This window comes from Streptopelia decaocto (genome assembly GCF_964273445.1).
Source record: "Streptopelia decaocto genome assembly, chromosome: 17".
Classification (NCBI taxonomy): Eukaryota; Metazoa; Chordata; class Aves; order Columbiformes; family Columbidae; genus Streptopelia; species Streptopelia decaocto.
In genome coordinates, this window is record NC_138672.1 from 8,561,744 (window position 1) to 8,580,517 (window position 18,774).

Here is an 18,774-nt window from a genome sequence, read left to right on the forward strand (position 1 = left end):
CCTGACACAGAAGCAATAGCTCTACAGAGACTGGACACAAGGCTTGCAAGCTGGGAAAGTGGAATGTTCTGCTAAATGAAGAAAGAGCTACATGATTACTTTTGCTGAGTAGCCGCAAAAAATGACACCATGTGTGCTGGAGAAATCAGGTCAAGGAGCCGACACTGGGGGGGACCAGGCTCCAAACACCCCCGGGGACCACTAGAGACCCCTGATGAAGCCTCCCGAATGCCAAAGACAGGCTTCCGGCAAAGGGAGGGGTTATGTAAATAGTTTATGTTTAACGCACTCACTAAGCGGTAGAAACAAATGAATATGCAACAGGCGCGTGTAATAAACCCTGAGAAGCGCGAATCACGCGCACGCTGGATTAGAGGAGCGATCCTGTAATCAAAGTGCTGCCTTTTAACACCTTCCAAACAGCGCTAAAGAGTCTTTTTGCCGACCCGTCGGTATCAGTCTGGCTCCGCGCTCCCTATCGCCGCGCTCTTTGGCTGCAGCGAAGCTGCAAACGTTGCGCAAACCCTCCCTCCCTCCAGCTGTTCCTGTAAAGCCTCCGGCTGCAGGACATTCCCCCGGCTGCCCCTCTCCCAGAGCCTCAGCTCCCCTGTTTGCTCAGACCCCTTCCGCTCCACGTGATGCTTCGGGCCAAAACTCGGCTTAATCACCCCTGGGCCGGCGCTGAGTCCGCAGCGCTGGTTGCGACTCCTCCAGCATGATCGTCAGCTTGACGCTCCGGGCGCTCGTGATGCTCCCCTTGGGGTTCTGCTGGCCGTCGGCTTTCCAAGAGGTGAGTTTGACCTCCAGAAAATGCAGTTTCCAGGAAGACTTTTTTAATTTCTAGGAAAAAAAGAGAAGAGACGACACAACGTGTTCTAAGCCAGACTCCATCCAGCCTCACTAATCAAGAAGATAAAGCTGTTTCCTCTGGGTGGCTGTTGTGCAGCCCATGCTTAGTGCAAAATAAAGCCATGAGAACTTGGCGTCGGTACTTGTTGAGTTGTTCGCTGGCGTTCCTTCCAGGTTAGGTTCAGTTAACTGATGGTCTTGTATCCATTTGTTTTTCTTAAAAAAATGTGAGGCTATTCTTCTTCTTGCAGAAATTTCTCGGCGCTTTGGATGCAGAAGACGTTTTCTCTTATTTTGGAACCAGCTCAGTGTCTGATGGTACGCAGGGCTCCTTCCTGGGTCTTGGAACACGTCTGTCAGTTTATTTCTAATCCTGTACATTCGATAATGCTAAGAACACTTATTAATGAACCCCGATCTGACAAGCATTTAGCGTCTCTGACTCGCATTACTCAGTGAGGCAATCCGTGTTTCAGTGTGAAAGCGGTTGAAGAACTGGGTCAGTATTTAACATCTGTTGAAGGAGATATGATAAATCTTTTTGCACATTTCTCCTGCGATCCTTGTTCTCCGTATTGGTATTTTTCTATGGAATTAACAGAACCAGGTCTTCTGAGTGGGCAGCTTTGGACTAAGAATAGCTTTAAATGCACTTGATAATTCTTTTTTTGGTTTTAAATAAACGTGGAGAGACTGATATTCTGGGTCTGGATTGATGGTAGTTTAGAATAAAGATACATTTTAAATTCTCAAATCCTTAAAGCGAGGATGTTGTCTGCTTGTGAGCTCACCTAGTGCTCATCCCTGTCTGGATTATGATAATTCTCACTCAGTAATACTGAACATCTGAGGAAGTAAGACTGTCTCAGCCTTTGTTAAATGAACCGTTCTCCTTATCGAGAGAGCAAAAACACCAATAAATCAGGAGCCAGTTTCATAGCTGTTGTCTGTTCCCAATCAGATTATCCTCACTTTGGAACATATGAGAGCATAGAAGTTCTTTGACTGTTGTCGTGATGACCCTGAAAGGCCACAGTTGTCATTTAGAGAGTATTCTTTTTTCCTAGGAAGATAGATTACTACATTTGTTTCCTGTGTATCATCATTTCTCTTAACTGTTCCTCTTGTTCAGATCTGGTTTCATTTCTTTCAGTACCTGAGTTTGTTGTTGCTGAGCCAACTTGCCCTTGTAAAGAAGAGCAGAATGGGCTGACGTCCTGTCCCGTTCAACGTTGCTCCATTGAGGCCTGGGGAGAGCTCTACACCTTTGAATTTCTTGAGGACCATGCCCTCCTTTCCTCTTCCTTTGTGAGCAAGCAAGTGGTGAACTCTTCCTTTGGCTTGCTGAAGCGATTCTCGGGCAACTGCTTTGCAGGTGGAAATTCTCTGCAGCCTCCTGGGGCGAAGTGTAGAGTCACGTACTGTGAAGGGCAGCTGGTGAGTATGTGCTGAACTCATTCTCACAAGAGTTTCCAGCCTTTGTGTGTTTGCAGCTTGATGCACCAAACACGTGTGAACCATCCATTTAATAAATCTGAGCAGTACAAAGGAGGAACAGGAAGGATATGGCACACAGTTCTCCATTGGTAGTAAATGTATTTGGAATAACTTAGAGATGAAATTTCCTCTCCTTTAGCAAGGAGTCGTCGTTGCAGATGAGGAAAATATTCATATCAGGCCTGTCAGAAGCAAAGATTTGGCCCTGCTGAAGGACCTTGGCTTCTCCAGACCCCACATTCTCTTCAGAAGTGCCGCAAGAGAGGAAAATACAGCAAGAGGTAACGTACGTGGAGCGGAATCCCTGCTCGTTCTGCTTGGGAAAGCATGTCCTGGTAGTGGCGTTGGTTGAATGAGCTCAAAGGAAAAATCTGCACCTACAAACATATGAACATACTTGATAGATGTTTCTCACCTCACTGAGGTGTTACTAGTGTGTTTTCATTTAGGTATTTATTCTTTTGTTAGCGTGTGTTATTAAAGATGCTGCCAAGGGAAAGAAACCAACAGAAATGGGAAACCTGAGCAAGCAACTGGAGGGGTGGTCTTCCAGATGGTTATTCTAGTTCTTCAGGATCTGTAGGGAGTGGATCTGTAGGACTTTTAAAGTTGTCTTGCATTTTAATCTCCCCACATCCCTTTGTGCTGCTCAGCAGGGCGGTTTCCTTCTCGCCTGCAGAAGAGGGCTGAGGGAGCTGTCAAACATCTGGAGCTCATGGTTGTAGCAGGTCCAGATGTTTACTTGTACCACAAAGAGGACACGGAGCGATATATTCTTGCCAACCTGAACATCGTGAGTAGCTTTCTGTTTGGACTGTTGTCCCGGTGTCAGAGCTCATGGTGTCACAAGCAGACGTACCTCTGTGGGTGCATTTTTTGAGGTGGTTGTGGTTACCTGCTCCCCATATGGAGCTCATGTGCAGGGTGTTCCTCTCTGCTTCTCTTGGCACTACATGGCAAGCTGTCCCTTGTACAAGGAAAAGCGAATCTTAGAAGCTCTTGGGTTGTAGTTTAAAGCCCATGTAGAAAGTATATCTCTTCATTTTATTACTAATATTGTTGCATGTCAGATACAGTAGCAAGAGTTTTATCACCAGAGCCTTATCCAGTCCCTGGTGCTTTCAGTGAGATCGAGCAAGATCCACTCAATTAATCTTACATTTCACATTTCAACATTTTATTTCTATTACATAATTTCTCTAAATGTCTCCCTTTGCTATTGTTAAGAATTTGTTTATGCATTTTCTCTGTGTGCGTATTGCAAAAAAGTGTTTAGCATTCGCTCTCCTACCCCATGAAACTGTTTTCCCTGCAGGTTCTTCTCTTTGCTTCGAAATATCTGACAAGTCTAACAACAGTTCTCATCTGTTGACAGATTTATTTACATTTGTAGCACATACTTTAATGTCGTGCTTCCCTGTGATTTTATAATTGCCCCTTATGGTTACCAGGTGTGTTCCCTTTGTAGTGAACACAGCCCAGTTTTGGGGAACAGGCAGTGGGAGTGACTTTACTGAATCCTTTCTGTCTCTTAACAGGGGGCAGAGCTGCTGAGAGACGCCTCGCTGGGTGCTCATTTCAGGGTTCACCTTATGCAAATGCTGGTTTTGAGAGAACCAGAGGTAAGCAGGGAGGACTACGTTCAAGCGTTGTCCAAGGGCTTGCTAGAAGCTGGATGAAACGTGCCACCATGTGCCTTCACTCTAGGCAGAGGTGAACATCACCACAAATATCACCTCCTCGCTGATCAGCGTTTGTGAGTGGAGCAAGAAGGTCAATCCCCAGAATGACTCTGACCCCCAGCACGCTGACATTGTCCTCTACATCACCAGGTACTGAGGGTCCCCTGCCCTGGGAGGGGATGGGGACGGGGCTGATGGCACCCTAGTGAACACAGTGATTTACACCGGCTCTTCCAGCAGCATCACAGGATCTTTGGAAGTGGGTTGATTCTCCTGTTTGGGGTTGATCTCCTGCCCTGGTGTGATGCGGTCGGTCAGAACTGCTGTGTCTTCAGTTGCTGAAGGAACTGGAATGTTCCCCAAGCACCGACCAGCCAGCCAGAGCAGCACAGCCAAACCCACCGCAGCTTGTTGTGGGCAGAAAAGTCGAACAGTAACTGGAAGTGAAGACCCACTGGTCTTTTCTGTGGAAGATTTCTAGTGCTGCTCTGACTCAGACCTTTTGTCTGACTTTCAGTCTCCTTGCTCTAAATTGCCTTGGCTAAATTTGTCGAGGCTGAATTTTTCTTGCGTGTAATGGCTTTGTTTTGGGGCTCTTTCCTCAAAGAGATGATGATGATACTGCTCTGCGAATAGGGTTAGGTCATTTTATTCTATTCTGCTTGTCTTGGCTCATGGGGACTTTTTAATGAAGAATCACCACAAATTTTGAGCAGTGGATGTTCGTGGGACCCTACTGCTATGATCTTGCCCCAGGGAGCTCCATGTGTATATGTTAGCAATGTTAGGTAACTGGCAAAGTTAGATCAGGAAGTTGCCAATAAATTCAGTTGAATGTCTAGACCTGACTTTATTGGCTGCAATGGTTCTTCGCTCTTTCCTCTGTATCTGTCTCCCTTTAGGTTTGACTTGGAGTTGCCTGATGGGAACAAGGAGCTACGTGGAGTAACTCAGTTAGGGGGAGTCTGCTCCTCCTTCTGGAGCTGTGTTATTACCCAGGACACCGGCTTTGACCTTGGAATCACCATAGCCCACGAGATTGGGCACAGGTCAGCAGGAAAGCCCCAGAGCAGCCCAGTATGTTTTATACGGGTAAAAATGTTCCCCAGTTTACAGGATTCAGAAGAAGGAAAAGGATCTCTTGGCATAACAGGGGGTTTCCTATAGATTACTCAAAACTTTTGGAAAGAATTCCTTGCCATTCTTGTATTCCCGCATGCTCTGTGATAATTAGAAGCTGCAAAGAGGAGATAAAACCTTTGTGACAGGAGTAGAAGGAAAGGCTGCAGAGAGAGCTCAGCCCTTGCTCTGAGGGAACCCAGCCTCGGGTTTCTACTCCTCAGGGCACTGTGCTGCTTCTCTTACAGTCTGGGGATCCCCCATGATGGTGAGGGGAACCGGTGCAGCAGCAGTGGGTACATCATGGGGTCAGCAGGAAACCACAACAGCATCGACCTCACCTGGTCGCAGTGCAGCCGGGAGGAGTTCCTGGCCTTTGTCAGGTAAGGGAACGGTCCAGGTCTGTGTGCCCCTGCGGGAGCGTTTCCCTGTGCTGGGAGCTTGGGAGAAGGCAGGGAATGACAAGGAATAAATTAGGACATTCTTGGAAAATGAGGAACTGTTATGTATTTCTTATCACTTGTGCCTTTTGCTGAGGTTAAACCCAGTTTTTGCTTCAACTATCTGGAAATGACTTTGGTTAGTGACTAACGTGCTTGGGCTGTGTTGAACTTCTCAGACACTAGCTCAGCCTGGGGATTTTATTTAAAATGTCGGAGCATCTAGGTTCAAACAAGCATTGCGGGCTGTGAGCTGGCTGGGTGAAGAGCAGGAATGGGTTTCTGTTATAAATTCAGCAGCAGGGAACTGCGAGAATCTCCAGGCAGCTGCTGCAACTAAATCCATCACAGCCCACAGTAAGCATGTGTTGTCTGGGAAAGCAACAGCCAACTCCCTAAATGAAACTCAGCACAAGTTTGCAAACATGTCGTTGTCCTTACTGCCTGCAGCTGGGAAAGTGATATTTCTTATGTTTCTATCAGCACAGGCCAAACAAACTGCTTAAATGACCTGCCGGACATGGACGGCAGCATCCCTGGATGGAAGCCTGGGTTGTATTACGGAGCAGATGAGCAGTGTAAAATAGCCTTTGGGAGCGTTGCCACAGCGTGCACCTTTGCTGACAGCAATGTTGTAGGTAGAAGGTTTGTCTGGCTTGCTAGGGGCAGCAGGGAAATGTTCTGGCACCAAGATTCAGGAAAAGGGAGGTTGGGGCATTATTATTATAAAGGGATGGAAGGTGCTTTCCTGGCACAGACTTCTTGGCAAAGAACAAACCTTCAAAGGCTTTTAAAAAATGCTTCCATCACCTTTTAAGGTTTGCACGGTACCCAAAGGTTTGCAAAGGTACCAAGGTTTGCAAAGACCTCTGTCCAAATTGGGGCCTGGCGGTGCTGGGTGCACCTACTCGAGGTCCTGTCTTAAGGAGCTGTAGTTCGTTGGATTCCTTCAGCTAACAGAGGGAGAAACGAAGGGTCTTGTTTGCACTGTTGGGTACCTGTGGGGAAACAAAACATCTGTGACATGCGCCATTTAGATTGAGCAGCTTTTGGGACTGCTGTGTTGATGAGCCCAAGTGATTCCCTGAACTCCCTGATTTTCTTGTCACACCAGGACATATGTGAAGTTCTCTCATGCCACGTACAACCGGGAGATGAATCCAGCTGTACTCGGCTTCTTGTTCCCCTCTTGGATGGTACTGAGTGTGGAATCAATAAGGTAAGGAGGCTGCTGATCTGATGATCAGAAGTGAGTGTGGATGCTGTGGAGCTCATTGGACAGCAAGACATTGCTGGTGGCCGGAGGGGACTCACTGTCCCTCAGCCAGAGACTCCAGTTCACAAACTGGTACCAGCTGATCTTGCTGTTTCCACCTTGTCTGCATTTCTGGAGTTGCTTTGCAGTTCTATAGCCTGATATCTGAGCTCTCCTCCAAGGCTTTCCATCTGAAATGACCTATCAACTCTGTTTTAACCCCAGCCTCACGTTAGACCATAATTAGGAAGGGGACTATGCTAGGCTTTTGTGGGAAGGTACCTCATTCATCTTGGGATTCTTTGTCACAGTCTGGCCTGCAAAAAGATGGGGACTTGTGCCGCCCTTGTAGATCCCAGCCCTGCTGGGTCCACTCTGGTTCCTGCTGCCAATTTTCTACATTCTTTGTCTTAGTGGTGCTCCAAGGGCCAGTGCAGCTCTCTGGAAGAACTGAACCCCATGGCTGTCGTCCATGGGCAGTGGTCGGTCTGGAGCCCCTTCTCCTCCTGCTCCCGCAGCTGCGGAGGTGGAGTTGTGCTGCGGCAGCGGTTCTGCAACAACCCCAGGTGAGGGCTGGGGAGATGCCTCGTGGCTGATTCAGGGCCGTGGGGGCTGAGTCCTGCTCTTTGCTTGGGACAAACCCACCTCTGAGTTCTTCTCTTTTCCTGTCATCTCCAGGCCTGCTTTTGGGGGGCAGGAATGCCGTGGCGCCAGCATCCAGGTGGAGATGTGCAATACTCAGGTAGTGGAGCTCATCACATCTTCTGAGCTGGTTTTCTTAGCGCTGTTTAGCCCTGGGAGAGCAGTGTGGTTTGGGACCGCGTTTCTCACAGCTGACTGCTCTGGGAAGGAGCACTAAAGATGTGGCGTGCAGCCTCCGTCTGTCTGACAACAGGAGAGGCGTTTGTCCCACTGTGTCTGAAGACAGCAGGATTATTTAATCGCATTGTTCATGTGTAATGAAGCATTTTCTCTATGCCTTCACAACAGGACAGACACTGAGAAAATAGTGACACACTTAATGATAGTTTTCTTCAGCGGGACATTCTTATATTGTTCCTATTTTCCTTATCCATTTATTTTGTATAAATAGCAAAGATATCAGCTTCCAAACACAATTCTCTGCGTATCCCGCAGCCTTCCTTTAAATTGGTTTTCTTTATTCGCAGTTGTTTTGGTGTTTTACTTATCAGACACCATTTCCTGCCTTTAGCTAGTGGGTAAAATGCTTTTGGGATTCTGTGCTCAGTAACTGCCTTTCGCTACCCGTACGATTCTCTCTGGGATATAGGCCTGTTCAATGACCCAGCAGGACTTTATGGCTGAACAATGTGCAGCAACAAATTTAAAGCCACTGTATCTCACTGGAGAAGCACCATCCTTTTATAACTGGACTTCTGCTGTTGGCTTTGCCAAAGGTAAGGACGGGCTGAGAAACCGTGGTTTCCCTGCCAAAATGGACCTGTCTGCACTTTGATGGCAAAAAGCTATTTCATTGATTATTTTTCACGTGAAACCTAGATAAACTTTTTGTCAGTTCCTTTTTGACTTCTTCCCATTGTTTAACGGTCAGCCCGTGCCTTTCTGAAAGAGTGAAACTCCTTTCTTCTCCTGCCTCCTCCAGGGGACATGCTGTGCAAGCACATGTGCAGGGCCATTGGAAACGAATTCATGGTGAGCCGCGAGGGCAGTTTCATCGATGGAACGAGATGTGAGCAGGATGAGTCCGAGCGCCGCGGGGCTTTCAATCTGTGCGTAACGGGAACCTGCAGAGTAAGTGACTGGTGAATCCAGGTGAACCTCTGACACATCATCTGCCCCAAAGGAATCAGTTTGCTTAAAGCAGGGGAAAAGAAAACACAGTGTCGCAAACAGCAGAGCGAGCTTGTCTTAAAAGAAGAGAGTTTTGTTCTTAGCTTGTTGGATGGAGTCCAACAAATCTACTGTTCTGTCAGTGCATCCTATGCCAATGCCCTCCAGATAAGGCATCCTGCTAATTATGCAGTAAGTACATAAGGCTATTCATCCCTGCTTCAAGAAGCAATTGGTTTATGTGCTTGTTGAGGAGACATCGTTAGCCGTTCACTTTGCATGGTATAAATAACCCTACAAAATTCTGACTCTGTTGGAGAAAAGTTCCGTGATTTGAGCACACCGAGGCAGTGGCAAAATAAGGAGTAAAACCTGGGAATTGTAAGTTGACAAACTGATTGTTGAAGCATCACGAATCAAAACTTTCGGGTTTTTTTTTCTGGATTGGACGTGAGAAAGGCATTTGAACGTGAAGGCATGATGAACGTGAATAGAACTCCCCCGCACTGTCTGCATTTTAGTAACTGCTCAGTGCTGACCTGGTTGTATGTTTTCTGTTGTTTCTTTACGTTCCCAGAATACACTTTTAAAATTTTATGGTTTTCTCATTATCCTGGTGTTCACAATGCTTTGTAATGCATTTCCACCTAATGAACAGCAGAGGGTGTAGGCATAAGCTGTTCTGGTCGCCGCTGTTCTGTGATAAATATGTATGTTATGGCAGCATCCAAAGCCTGGGATCAGTGCCTCTAGCATAAATTCAGCAGTTGCACATGTTTTGCTGCTAAGCCTGCTGAGATCCTCCTGTAGCTTTGTGTAAATCAGTCTTGTTCGTGGGAATGAGGATAGAATCTCTTCTCTGAGCTCCATGGGATTGAAGGCCAGGCTGAAGGATGTGAGTGAGGTTTGGGTTTGGGGTTTAGGGAGCTAAAGATTCTTTTCGAACCTGCCATTCATGTTTAAAGTTCTCCTGGGCATTTTTTTGGCTCCCCTTCCAGAAAGAGTCTGTAGAAGAGAGGGAGTGCAGAGCCTTTGGTTTAGGTCACCGGAGAAAACTTTTTGGGCTGCTTCTTATGGGAAAGAAATTGCCAGACAATTAATGAAACTGTGCTCTCACCTAAAACTGCTGTGCAGTGGTAGGTCTAGGTACAAATGCATCTTTGTCTATGTTGTCTTCTTAAATTTAATTACAAATGAAAAAGGTGGTTTGAGGAATTCAGGCAATATTGCTTTGATTCGCTTGTTTTCCTCTTGGAATAGGCAAGTTCTTGACAGACTCTCCTCTGCTCAGGCATTCGGCTGTGATGGCCAGATGGACTCCAAGAAGATCATGGACTCTTGCAAGGTCTGTGGGGGTGATAATACCACTTGCACCAAAGTGAGCGGATCTTACACAGAAGGAAAAGCTAAAGGTGTGTGGTCCTCACCCTCAGGCCCAACATTACGGTGCTGTTTATATCCTGTATACTTGTACGTGTATTCAGCGTTCTTAATCTTCTGTATGTGACTTCTTGTTTCTGCTCCTGCTTGATTTTATTTCGTGGAGGATATGGTGATGGAGCTTGGGTAGTCGACAGAGAAGGCAGCCAAGAGCTGTAGCAGGGAGGTGGCTGTTGTGCAGGAAGAGTTTTGGTCATAGTTCTCTGGACACGGACCAGAAATGTAACCATTTGGGAAATCCAGCAAATGATTGGGAGCTGAGGACCGTGTCAGATGCTTCCTGAGATGTTAAACATCCGTTTGGGAACTGATCTGGCACTTGCAGACTCACATATAGATACTAGCAGGGAAAATAAAAAGAACAAGAGAAAGAGGAGAACAGGACACAGAATTGGGTTCAGTTTTATTTGCTGTAATCACACCAAGCTGATAGAGCTAAGGTCAGTGTGAATTTAGCCTGCTGGTCATAGCTGTCACATCCTTAATTTTTTTATATTAGCTGTATAACCTTTTCTTTCCATCCTTCCAGAGTACGTTACATTTCTCTCCCTGCCTTACAACACCACCTCGGTCCATGTTACCAATCGGAGACCACTCTTCACACATTTGGGTGAGTTGAATGAAAAGGAGAGGAAGGACAACAAGGCAGGGCTAAAATAGCTTGTGAAAACACGAAAATGGAACTTGGGAGGAAATTTCTTGATATTGCAATTTGTTTGTGGGATGCTCTCCAATGGGAAGTGATGGAAGCCATGGTCTTTGGGAGGCTTGACTTAGATCAAACTGGTTTCTAGCAAATAGGGAGTCTGTAGCTGCCAGCACCGGGGGATTCTGGTGAGCACATGTTATCTCTTAACCTCACTGCGCTTTTGCTCCTCTAGCTGTTAAGGTGAAAGGAGAGTATGTGGTGGCTGGAAAAGGAAAAATCTCCCAGAATGTCACCTACCCGTCAGTTCTGGAAGACAGCCAGATCATATACAAAGTGTTTCTCACCGAGGACAACCTGCCACGCCTGGAGGAAATCCATGTGGATGGGCCAACGCAAGAAGAAATTGAAATACAGGTAAATTCAAATAGGAGAGTTGGAAAGGGGCCAGTCGGGACTGGCCGGGCTGAGTTTGAGTAGCTCTGCTGCGGTGCAGAATCCAGGTGTTGTCCAGGGCCACTGGAGATGGCGTTCACTAAGAGTGTTGCTCTTCTTGGGAAAGGCTGAGGGTTGGCTGCCTACAGGCTTTCTGCAGGTCTGGGAGATGAGCTTACTGAGTTAAACCTTTCCCTTGGCTTAATCTTTTTGTCAGTGCTCTGTGCGCAGAATTCGCAGTGAGTACTCTGAGTGCACCTGGCAAGCACTGAGGGTCATAGCATTGAGGTTCAGGGCTGGATGGAAAAGGGGGACCAGCTTCTCTTATCTCCGTCCTAAGAAATGTGTCAGAGTTGATTTGTGCATTGACCACAACTTTTTCCTTCCCCAGGTCTATCGAAGGTATGCAAAAGAATATGGCAATGCCACCAACCCAGACATCACCTTCAGCTACTTTGTCCCCAAAGAGAATCTGACCTATGTGTGGATTCCTCAGCGGGGGCCGTGTTCGGTGACCTGTGGGGAAGGTGAGGCAGCAATACTCAGTCTTTCTGCCCAGATCTCTGTGAAAAGTCATTCTAGTTATGCTGGCTGGTAGTCACCCAGATCCTGACCCCACGGGCTCTCCTGGGCTGACTGAGAGAAATGTGTCATCAATAATAGATACTTGGTTAGAACTTATTAAACAACTGGGTTGAATTTAATAGCAAATTGCTGAAAGTGAGCTGCAGTTGACAGTGTTAAACTGAACCAAAGAAAAGCGTGGTACAGCTGTTGAATTAAATTAGCAAACCAGCAAATGAGCTGAATCATCAAAATGATAGTGGAAATGTTTGATCGTGAAGAGGATTTTTAAATAGGGTTTAACTGAACTTTTGGTTTTAAGACTAAATAATTTTGTCAGATTTTTCAGTTATTGAAGACTGTAATTTGAAGTTGGCTAAACATCAAAAGTCTGAGACCAAAGTGGTGTCTAACTAAAGCCTCAGAGCTAATTATGAAACTTCCTTCTTAGAATTCTATTCCTGTGCCATGGCTAATCCTTTCTGTCTCCCTGAAGAAACCGTCATGCAGATTGTGACAGATCACTCTGTCCGACATCTTGTTTACCAGATAATACAGATGACACTCGCAAGCCTCTCAAGACTTTTATGACAAGGATTGAGAAAATACATTAATGAATACTTATGGAAGTCAAGCTATAGGACTAGTTATGTCTGGAGAGCTTTTCTCCAGCAGATTCTTCAGGTGAACTGGTTGCCGAAAGCCTGAAGTAAAGAACTTGAAACACTCTGGGGCCTCCCAACTAATGCAGTCAAAGGGAAAAAAATCTGGGACTTAAAATAACAGAAAGTTGAAAATCTGAGCTGAAATTGCATCCTGAGCTCCAAGTGATGCTCAGGCCCTTCTTGCCAACAGACATTATTTGAAAACAAGGAGAGTAGTGAAAAGATGACATTGCTGATTGATTCTTGACATTTGCTTCTCAGGGTCATGCTCTTCGAGGTGCAGGAATGCTGGTCTCTCTTTGTGGGAGCTCATTCACTGCAAAGGAGACTCATTACAGCTTTGCTTGTAATTTTTTTAAGCTGGATTTTCACCTGCTTTGCCCGTCAGGTTCAATATTGTTAAAAATCTTGTTTAGAGCTGTAGTTCATGAATATTTCAGTTCTTGTGTGCCACAGGCACTACAAGTCTGCAGTTTCTCTCCCAGTACCCCAGTGTAGTTGTGGGTATTGATGATCCCTTGGAGGACATTGGCACGCTGCTCTCTGGGTACAAAGGTTGTGGGATGATATTACGTGATTAGTTCTGCAGAACGTCATCTAAAAATGGCTGGCTGCTAGGACTTATTTTCGGCAACCTGCCCCTCATCAGTCAGACATCAAGATCACAGAAGTAATTTGGACCAAATTGCGATTCATATCCTTGCTCTTGCGAGCGGCCAGTTTAGAATGATCTTCCAATTTTGTCAGCAGATTATCTGTTAAACTTCTGATCTTCAGGGCTGTTCATCTTGGAAAGTCACTTTAAAACTCTTGAGGAAAAGTTGTATCAGAAATAAGGGATTTGTGTGTTTCTAGAAAGGCTGTATTCCCAAATATGTCTTTTTTCCCACACAGATAATTTGGGTAAAGCAAAATGTGTTCCAGTTGTGGAGATGAGTGCGTTAAGCGTGCCTAGGGCTTGGACAGAGTTTGCTTATTCTGCACACACAGGTGCAGCTGGCACCGCTTGGCTTGTTTTCATAGAACGTCCTCAGTTGGAAGGGACCCACAATGATCATTTTCCAACCCTTGCACACGTGCCATGCAGTGAGATCTCTTCCCGTCCTAGGTGAGAGGCAGCTACAGTACGTATGTGTGGCTTTTGACACCAAAGAAGAAACCCAAGAAGAAAACTGTCATCCAGTGCCAAAGCCGGAGAGCAGGATGGAAATCTGTGATCTCAGACCCTGCCCGCCAAGGTAAGGCAGTTACCAGGAGATGAGGGGGCACCGAGAGGCCTTTCCTTCCTCTCTCTGTCTCCAGGGATGTGGTAAAGTAGGGGTCAAGCTACTCTGAGGATGTTATCTTCCTCTCCTCTGCTTTGAAAGCACAGCCAGCTGCAAAAACAGTAGCACTGATCCATGCTTGGCAAACTAGCTGAGAGTCTTTCCTGGGCTGGTATATTCTCAGGCAGAACTAAGTGAAGTCTTTGGAGTTTGAGTCCAGGGGAAAGCTGGAAAACTCTTGATCCCTCATTACCTTGGGGAAGCAGAAACAAATCCATAACTGCAAAAGGCAGTGACACATTTGCCAGCTGTCTTGTAAGTACTGTAGGAAGCAAAGTGTCTGAGGCGGAGGGGTGAAGAAAGCTGCTGAGAAGCAGAAGGGGGGAAGGATGAGGGAGCTGCAGTGCGTTTTCTGCAGTGAGGCAGCAGAGGGTGGGGATTCATCACTAACTTGATTTTTCTCCTCCTTGTCCTCTGTCAGATGGAAGGTAACTCCAGCTGGCCCCTGTTCCTCCAGCTGTGGGCTCGGCTTAGCTGTTCAGCTGGTCACCTGTGTGCAGATTCACCAAGGCAAGGAGATGTTGCTGGAGGAGCGTTTGTGTCCTGTGGCAGAGAAGCCCCTTACCAGTGTCCCCTGTGTCATCCGAATGTGCTCTTATGAATGGAGCTTTAGCGAGTGGACAGAGGTACCTCTTCCTGTTCAGATGCAGCACTTGGTGTCTAGTGCAGTGGTTTTATAGCCGTTCACATCCCTAAGGCAGGCAGTGGAGAAATACCACCTCCACCTTGTACATTTACTTCCCACAGAAATGCTAAACTGTTTCTAGGGATGTGTTTTCTATCCTTTCCACTGTCCAATGTTTAGCAGGCGTAGGTTTGCTTCTCATGCTTCTCAGCTCCGGTTTCGGCCGCAGTTTGAAGATGGTTCTTGACATGTTTTCTTCTGGAATGCAGATATTTTTGGAGGTTTTGGGAAGTGGTTCCGTAATTCAAAGATACAGTTTGGAAGATCCTCTGGGAGGTGGGCCATCAGAGCACTAAAAGGCCAAGTGACAGAACAGCATCAGTGAACAAAAGATCAGCCCCTTGGATCACGCCAATAAATGTATTTATTTATAAACATCAACTGAAACACATGTAAAAAGGCCTGTGGGTTTCTCCCTCTGCAGTGTTCAACTTCGTGTGGGAATGGCATTCAGACACGGCAGGATTCCTGCCTCAACCCGCTAACCCGTAAGCAGGTGAACCCCGTCTTCTGCAGGCACTTCCCCAAGGCCATTGTGGTACGCGGCTGCTCCACAGGGCCCTGTCCTGAGCAGGCAATGGGGACCGTGTCCCACGGAGCAGGACTGCAGACGGTGACACCAGCCCTGCCGACAACAACCACGACTGCCAAAGAGGCGAGATACAAGGATCTGGATCTTCCTCCATCTGCTGTGCCAGTTGTGCCTGAGGAGCAGGCAGAGACCGGTGGAGGTGAGGAGGACACTGCCAAAATGTAGAGATGGTGCTCGCTGCGTGTGGCTGGGTTGTGGTGACCTTGCTGCCATACAGGGACAGGAGCATGGGTTAGGAGGGACACCATGCTGTCCCTTCCCGCAAGCCATGACCTGTCCATGTTACCTCAGCTCAGAACAAAAACTCCCTTCCATGGGCTTCCCAAAGCTCTTCTGACTCAGGACAACTTGGGGCAATAGCTGACTCTTCCTATGTATTATGTGGACGACATGCTGTTGGCACTTGTCTTGTTCACTGTGCCATGGGAACTGTGTTTCAGCAGTTCTGCTTCCTTCTGGAAGTGTTTCTCATCTGTGTCTGCTGTGCAGGTGTCTGTGGAAAGCTCTTTCTTAATGCCACCGGGGTCATCAACATGACGGGTGTCGAGAGCAGCGACTGCACCGTGGCCATCGGACGTCCCCTTGGGGAGGAGATAACGCTCCGTGTCCTGGAGAGCTCCCTCAACTGCAGCGCAGGTACCACCCAGGGTGTGCTGGGGACCAAACTGGCCCTTTTGGGAAACCTGCACCTCATTTGCCCATATGCTTTTGGTGTCCTGAACGGTTCTTGTTGCCTTGGAACCTGTGTAACCTCTGCAATGACTTTACAAGTTTTTCTGTCCCACCAAGTCTTTGCCAGGTAGGGCTAAATGGCATTGATGTCTTTCCTTCCCCTACATAATGGACTCTCACCTCTTTTGTTGATAGATATTGGTTGAAATGAATTTATGGGGTTAAAGAAACTGCTTGTTTTGACTCGCTCTGTAATGTAGCCTCCTGCTGGAATCAGTACAGTTAGATGAGTTAACTAGACTGTTTTCATGACAGATTTTGATAAGATAGGGACAAGACGCAGGAATTACTTGATTACAGACCTATGTAAGACAGGTTGTGGCCTTTTACTTAAAGTAAAAATGTCTCTAGTCCCTGTGCTCATCTGTTCCAGGTGAGATAGTGCTCTTTTCTGGGCGAATGATGTGGCGGACGGGCTGCAGGAACCTCCCTTTGTCACTGATAAATTCCAGAACGAACACGCTGATTGTGAAACAGCGCGTTTCGCTGCCAGGAAATGGGGTCATTCTTCAGTACAACAGCAGAACTGCAACTAAAAAATATTACCAAGGTATCTTACTGAAAGCTTTGCTATGACTTTAGATTCAGGCACTCATGACGAGGCCTACAGAGTTCCACAGGTCATGATTGCCTATGGAAATCTATGGAAACCTTGCTTCATTTTTTAGCAGATAATAAGCCCCTTCTTGGAGAGTTTTGGAATGAATATTACTTGTGGACTACCCCTCTGTTTTAAAGGCAAGCCCGCTGCAGGTGTTTGCTGATGCTCGGAGGTTCCCAGATGAAAATCCTTAGAGAAACTTTTCTGCCTGTGTTTAATTTAAATGATTTCTTTCTTGGAGATGCTGGACACTTCTCTAAAGAATTTTCTTTTCTGCTCCCTTTCCCAACTCTCAGACTGTGACAAGCAGCTGTTTGGTCCCCACGGTGAAATAGTGAATCCTGTGCAATTGCCTGGTCAGAGACAAGAAGTAGTGTGTCGGACCTTCATCAACGTGGCTCCTCGGCATCGCATCGCTATCCGTGCCCTAAATATTGACTTGGGCAATGAAAGCAACCAGACACATTTTAATTACATCCTGGTGAGTCAAAACCCTAAAGGGGATGATTTGGATGGAAACGGACCCACCTCCTCATTAGGTATTTGCATCCAGATGCAAAGTCCCATCACAAATCCTAGAGGGTCAGGCTCTGATCTCTGTTAATGTAACTGTGGATGAGCACTACCGACGTCTGCTGTATTTCTTCTAAACTTTTTATAGGGCTGATTTTCCCCCTGAGTGCCCAAACTGCAATCCCCAGTGTTTCGTGGGTACCTCACTTGTAGGCTGCTATGATATAATGGTTTGGTCTTGCTTTATGCAGGTCCGTGATGTAAGCACCATGAAGACGATGGTGTTCCATGGGAAACAACAATTCTTCTGGCAATCAACAGGAAGCCAAGCTGAAATCGAATTTCATGAGAACGTTAAGGATTACCAAACCAGTTTCTGGGCTGAATACTATGCTATTGAGCCCAAATAAAAGGAGCCAGGGCCACTGAGTATGGCTGTGGGCCAGTTAGTGACTGCTGCTCGTTCACTGCTCGAGGTCACATTTAATCTCTTTGCAAATGCTTCCCCATCTATTAAGCAAAAGCAGTAATACCTACTGATTCCTTTGGGATCTCAGTACTTATAAAGGTTATGTAAAAGACATGTAACTACCAAATATTTAGCAAATAGCCCTCATACAGATTTTCTGTCTGTGTTGATTGGTATTAATGCAGTTTATGTGTCTGCAGTTAGTGACTTGGACTCTGAAGTCTCAAGGTCCTGCTTCTGTAATACGCTGTGATCTTTTAGGATAGTCATTTAATTACTCAGTGCCCTGTTACAAACCTCTGTATACCACAAGTAGCCACAATTATGGTTTCGCTGTTAAAGAAATGCCCCTTAAAACTGAGGCCTGTTGAAATTCTGCAATATTATAAAGGCGGCAAAGATATGTACGAGGAAAAAACGCTAGAACAAGAAGAATAGAGATGTATGAGGACAAGACAGTTTCTTTGGCCAGGAGGGTAGTGCAGCAAAAGGAGAGGTCACCCAGAAAAGCTGATGGAACCACCGTCCTTGAACACTGACCAAGGCACAACTGAGCCAGTCAAGCCCTGGTGACAGTTGGCTCTGATGTCTAAATGAAATCTAGAGGTTCACTTCCCCACCACCCCTTCTGTGGTTCTACTATTATATATGGCAGTGATATGAGTACTTCTTTTCTATGGGAAAATAAAGTCATTCTGTCTCTTAATGATGGGTTTAGTGCCAAGACTTATTTACACAGATAGTAACAGAGCTGTGCTATTAATCTGCTTGTATCTTCATCTCACAGGAACTGTGCAGAGAGAGATTGTTGAGACTGCATGATACAAGTTGTAGCAGGAAGAGGTATTTTAGAGCAGTGACAAATAGTCATGTTTGATTTAAATACATTTTTAAGGTGTTTGTTTTTTTTTTTCTTTTAATATCTTGAGCATTTAATATCTTGAACATTGCACCGTGCTTTGGTCCAAATCTATCATCCTCCTCAAAATCACAATATACTGCTTAAGGGGTCTTTTCCGCACCTGGAGCCTGGCTGGACACATCTGCCCTTGCTCTTCACACTGGATTCAATAAATGGTTCTGCCTGAGCAGTTTTAACCCTGCTTCTGCTTGCTTTCAGTCGAATTCTCTGACATCTTTTTTACAACCACAAAATCTTATTTTTTTTTCTGTCATCCTAGTAGTGTGGGGTTTTTTTAAATTTTAATTTTATTTTTAAATGTTCTGGTTAAGCCTGGAGTTTTCTGCTTGCCAGCCTCCAGATTTACATTCCATTCCTGGAAGAGCTAGAAAGTAGATTCTTGAAGCGAGATCCTCGAGGAGCTGGTTATATCAGGTATCCCGCTGCGCTGCGTGGGTGATGCAGGCACCGGGCCTTCATTTCCTGTCTAACAGGAGATGTTAATGAAAAGACATCCTTTTCTTAATCCTTTTTTTGTAACCTTTTAGCAGA

The 18,774-nt window shown here is 46.1% G+C and overlaps 1 protein-coding gene across 4 annotated transcripts; it reads left to right on the forward strand.

Moving 5' to 3' along the window:
* Positions 1 to 656: 656 nt before the first annotated feature.
* On the forward strand, positions 657 to 18,027 carry ADAMTS13 (ADAM metallopeptidase with thrombospondin type 1 motif 13). 4 transcript variants are annotated; one of them, XM_082067747.1, is made up of 26 exons: positions 657 to 790; positions 1,101 to 1,167; positions 2,003 to 2,286; positions 2,486 to 2,627; positions 3,000 to 3,139; positions 3,885 to 3,968; positions 4,054 to 4,178; positions 4,931 to 5,077; positions 5,396 to 5,530; positions 6,071 to 6,221; positions 6,702 to 6,806; positions 7,257 to 7,408; positions 7,521 to 7,584; positions 8,134 to 8,260; positions 8,467 to 8,615; positions 9,946 to 10,066; positions 10,624 to 10,704; positions 10,976 to 11,157; positions 11,567 to 11,702; positions 13,513 to 13,642; positions 14,151 to 14,355; positions 14,839 to 15,145; positions 15,496 to 15,642; positions 16,112 to 16,288; positions 16,636 to 16,820; positions 17,104 to 18,027. In XM_082067747.1, the coding sequence occupies exons 1-26, from the start codon at positions 716 to 718 to the stop codon at positions 17,260 to 17,262; spliced, it is 3,777 nt and encodes a 1,258-aa protein (XP_081923873.1). In that variant the 5' UTR covers positions 657 to 715; the 3' UTR covers positions 17,263 to 18,027. The 4 variants fall into 4 exon arrangements, with proteins under 4 accessions (XP_081923873.1, XP_081923875.1, XP_081923876.1 ...); XM_082067749.1 differs by having other exon boundaries at positions 8,152 to 8,260; XM_082067750.1 differs by having other exon boundaries at positions 8,155 to 8,260.
* Positions 18,028 to 18,774: the final 747 nt, after the last annotated feature.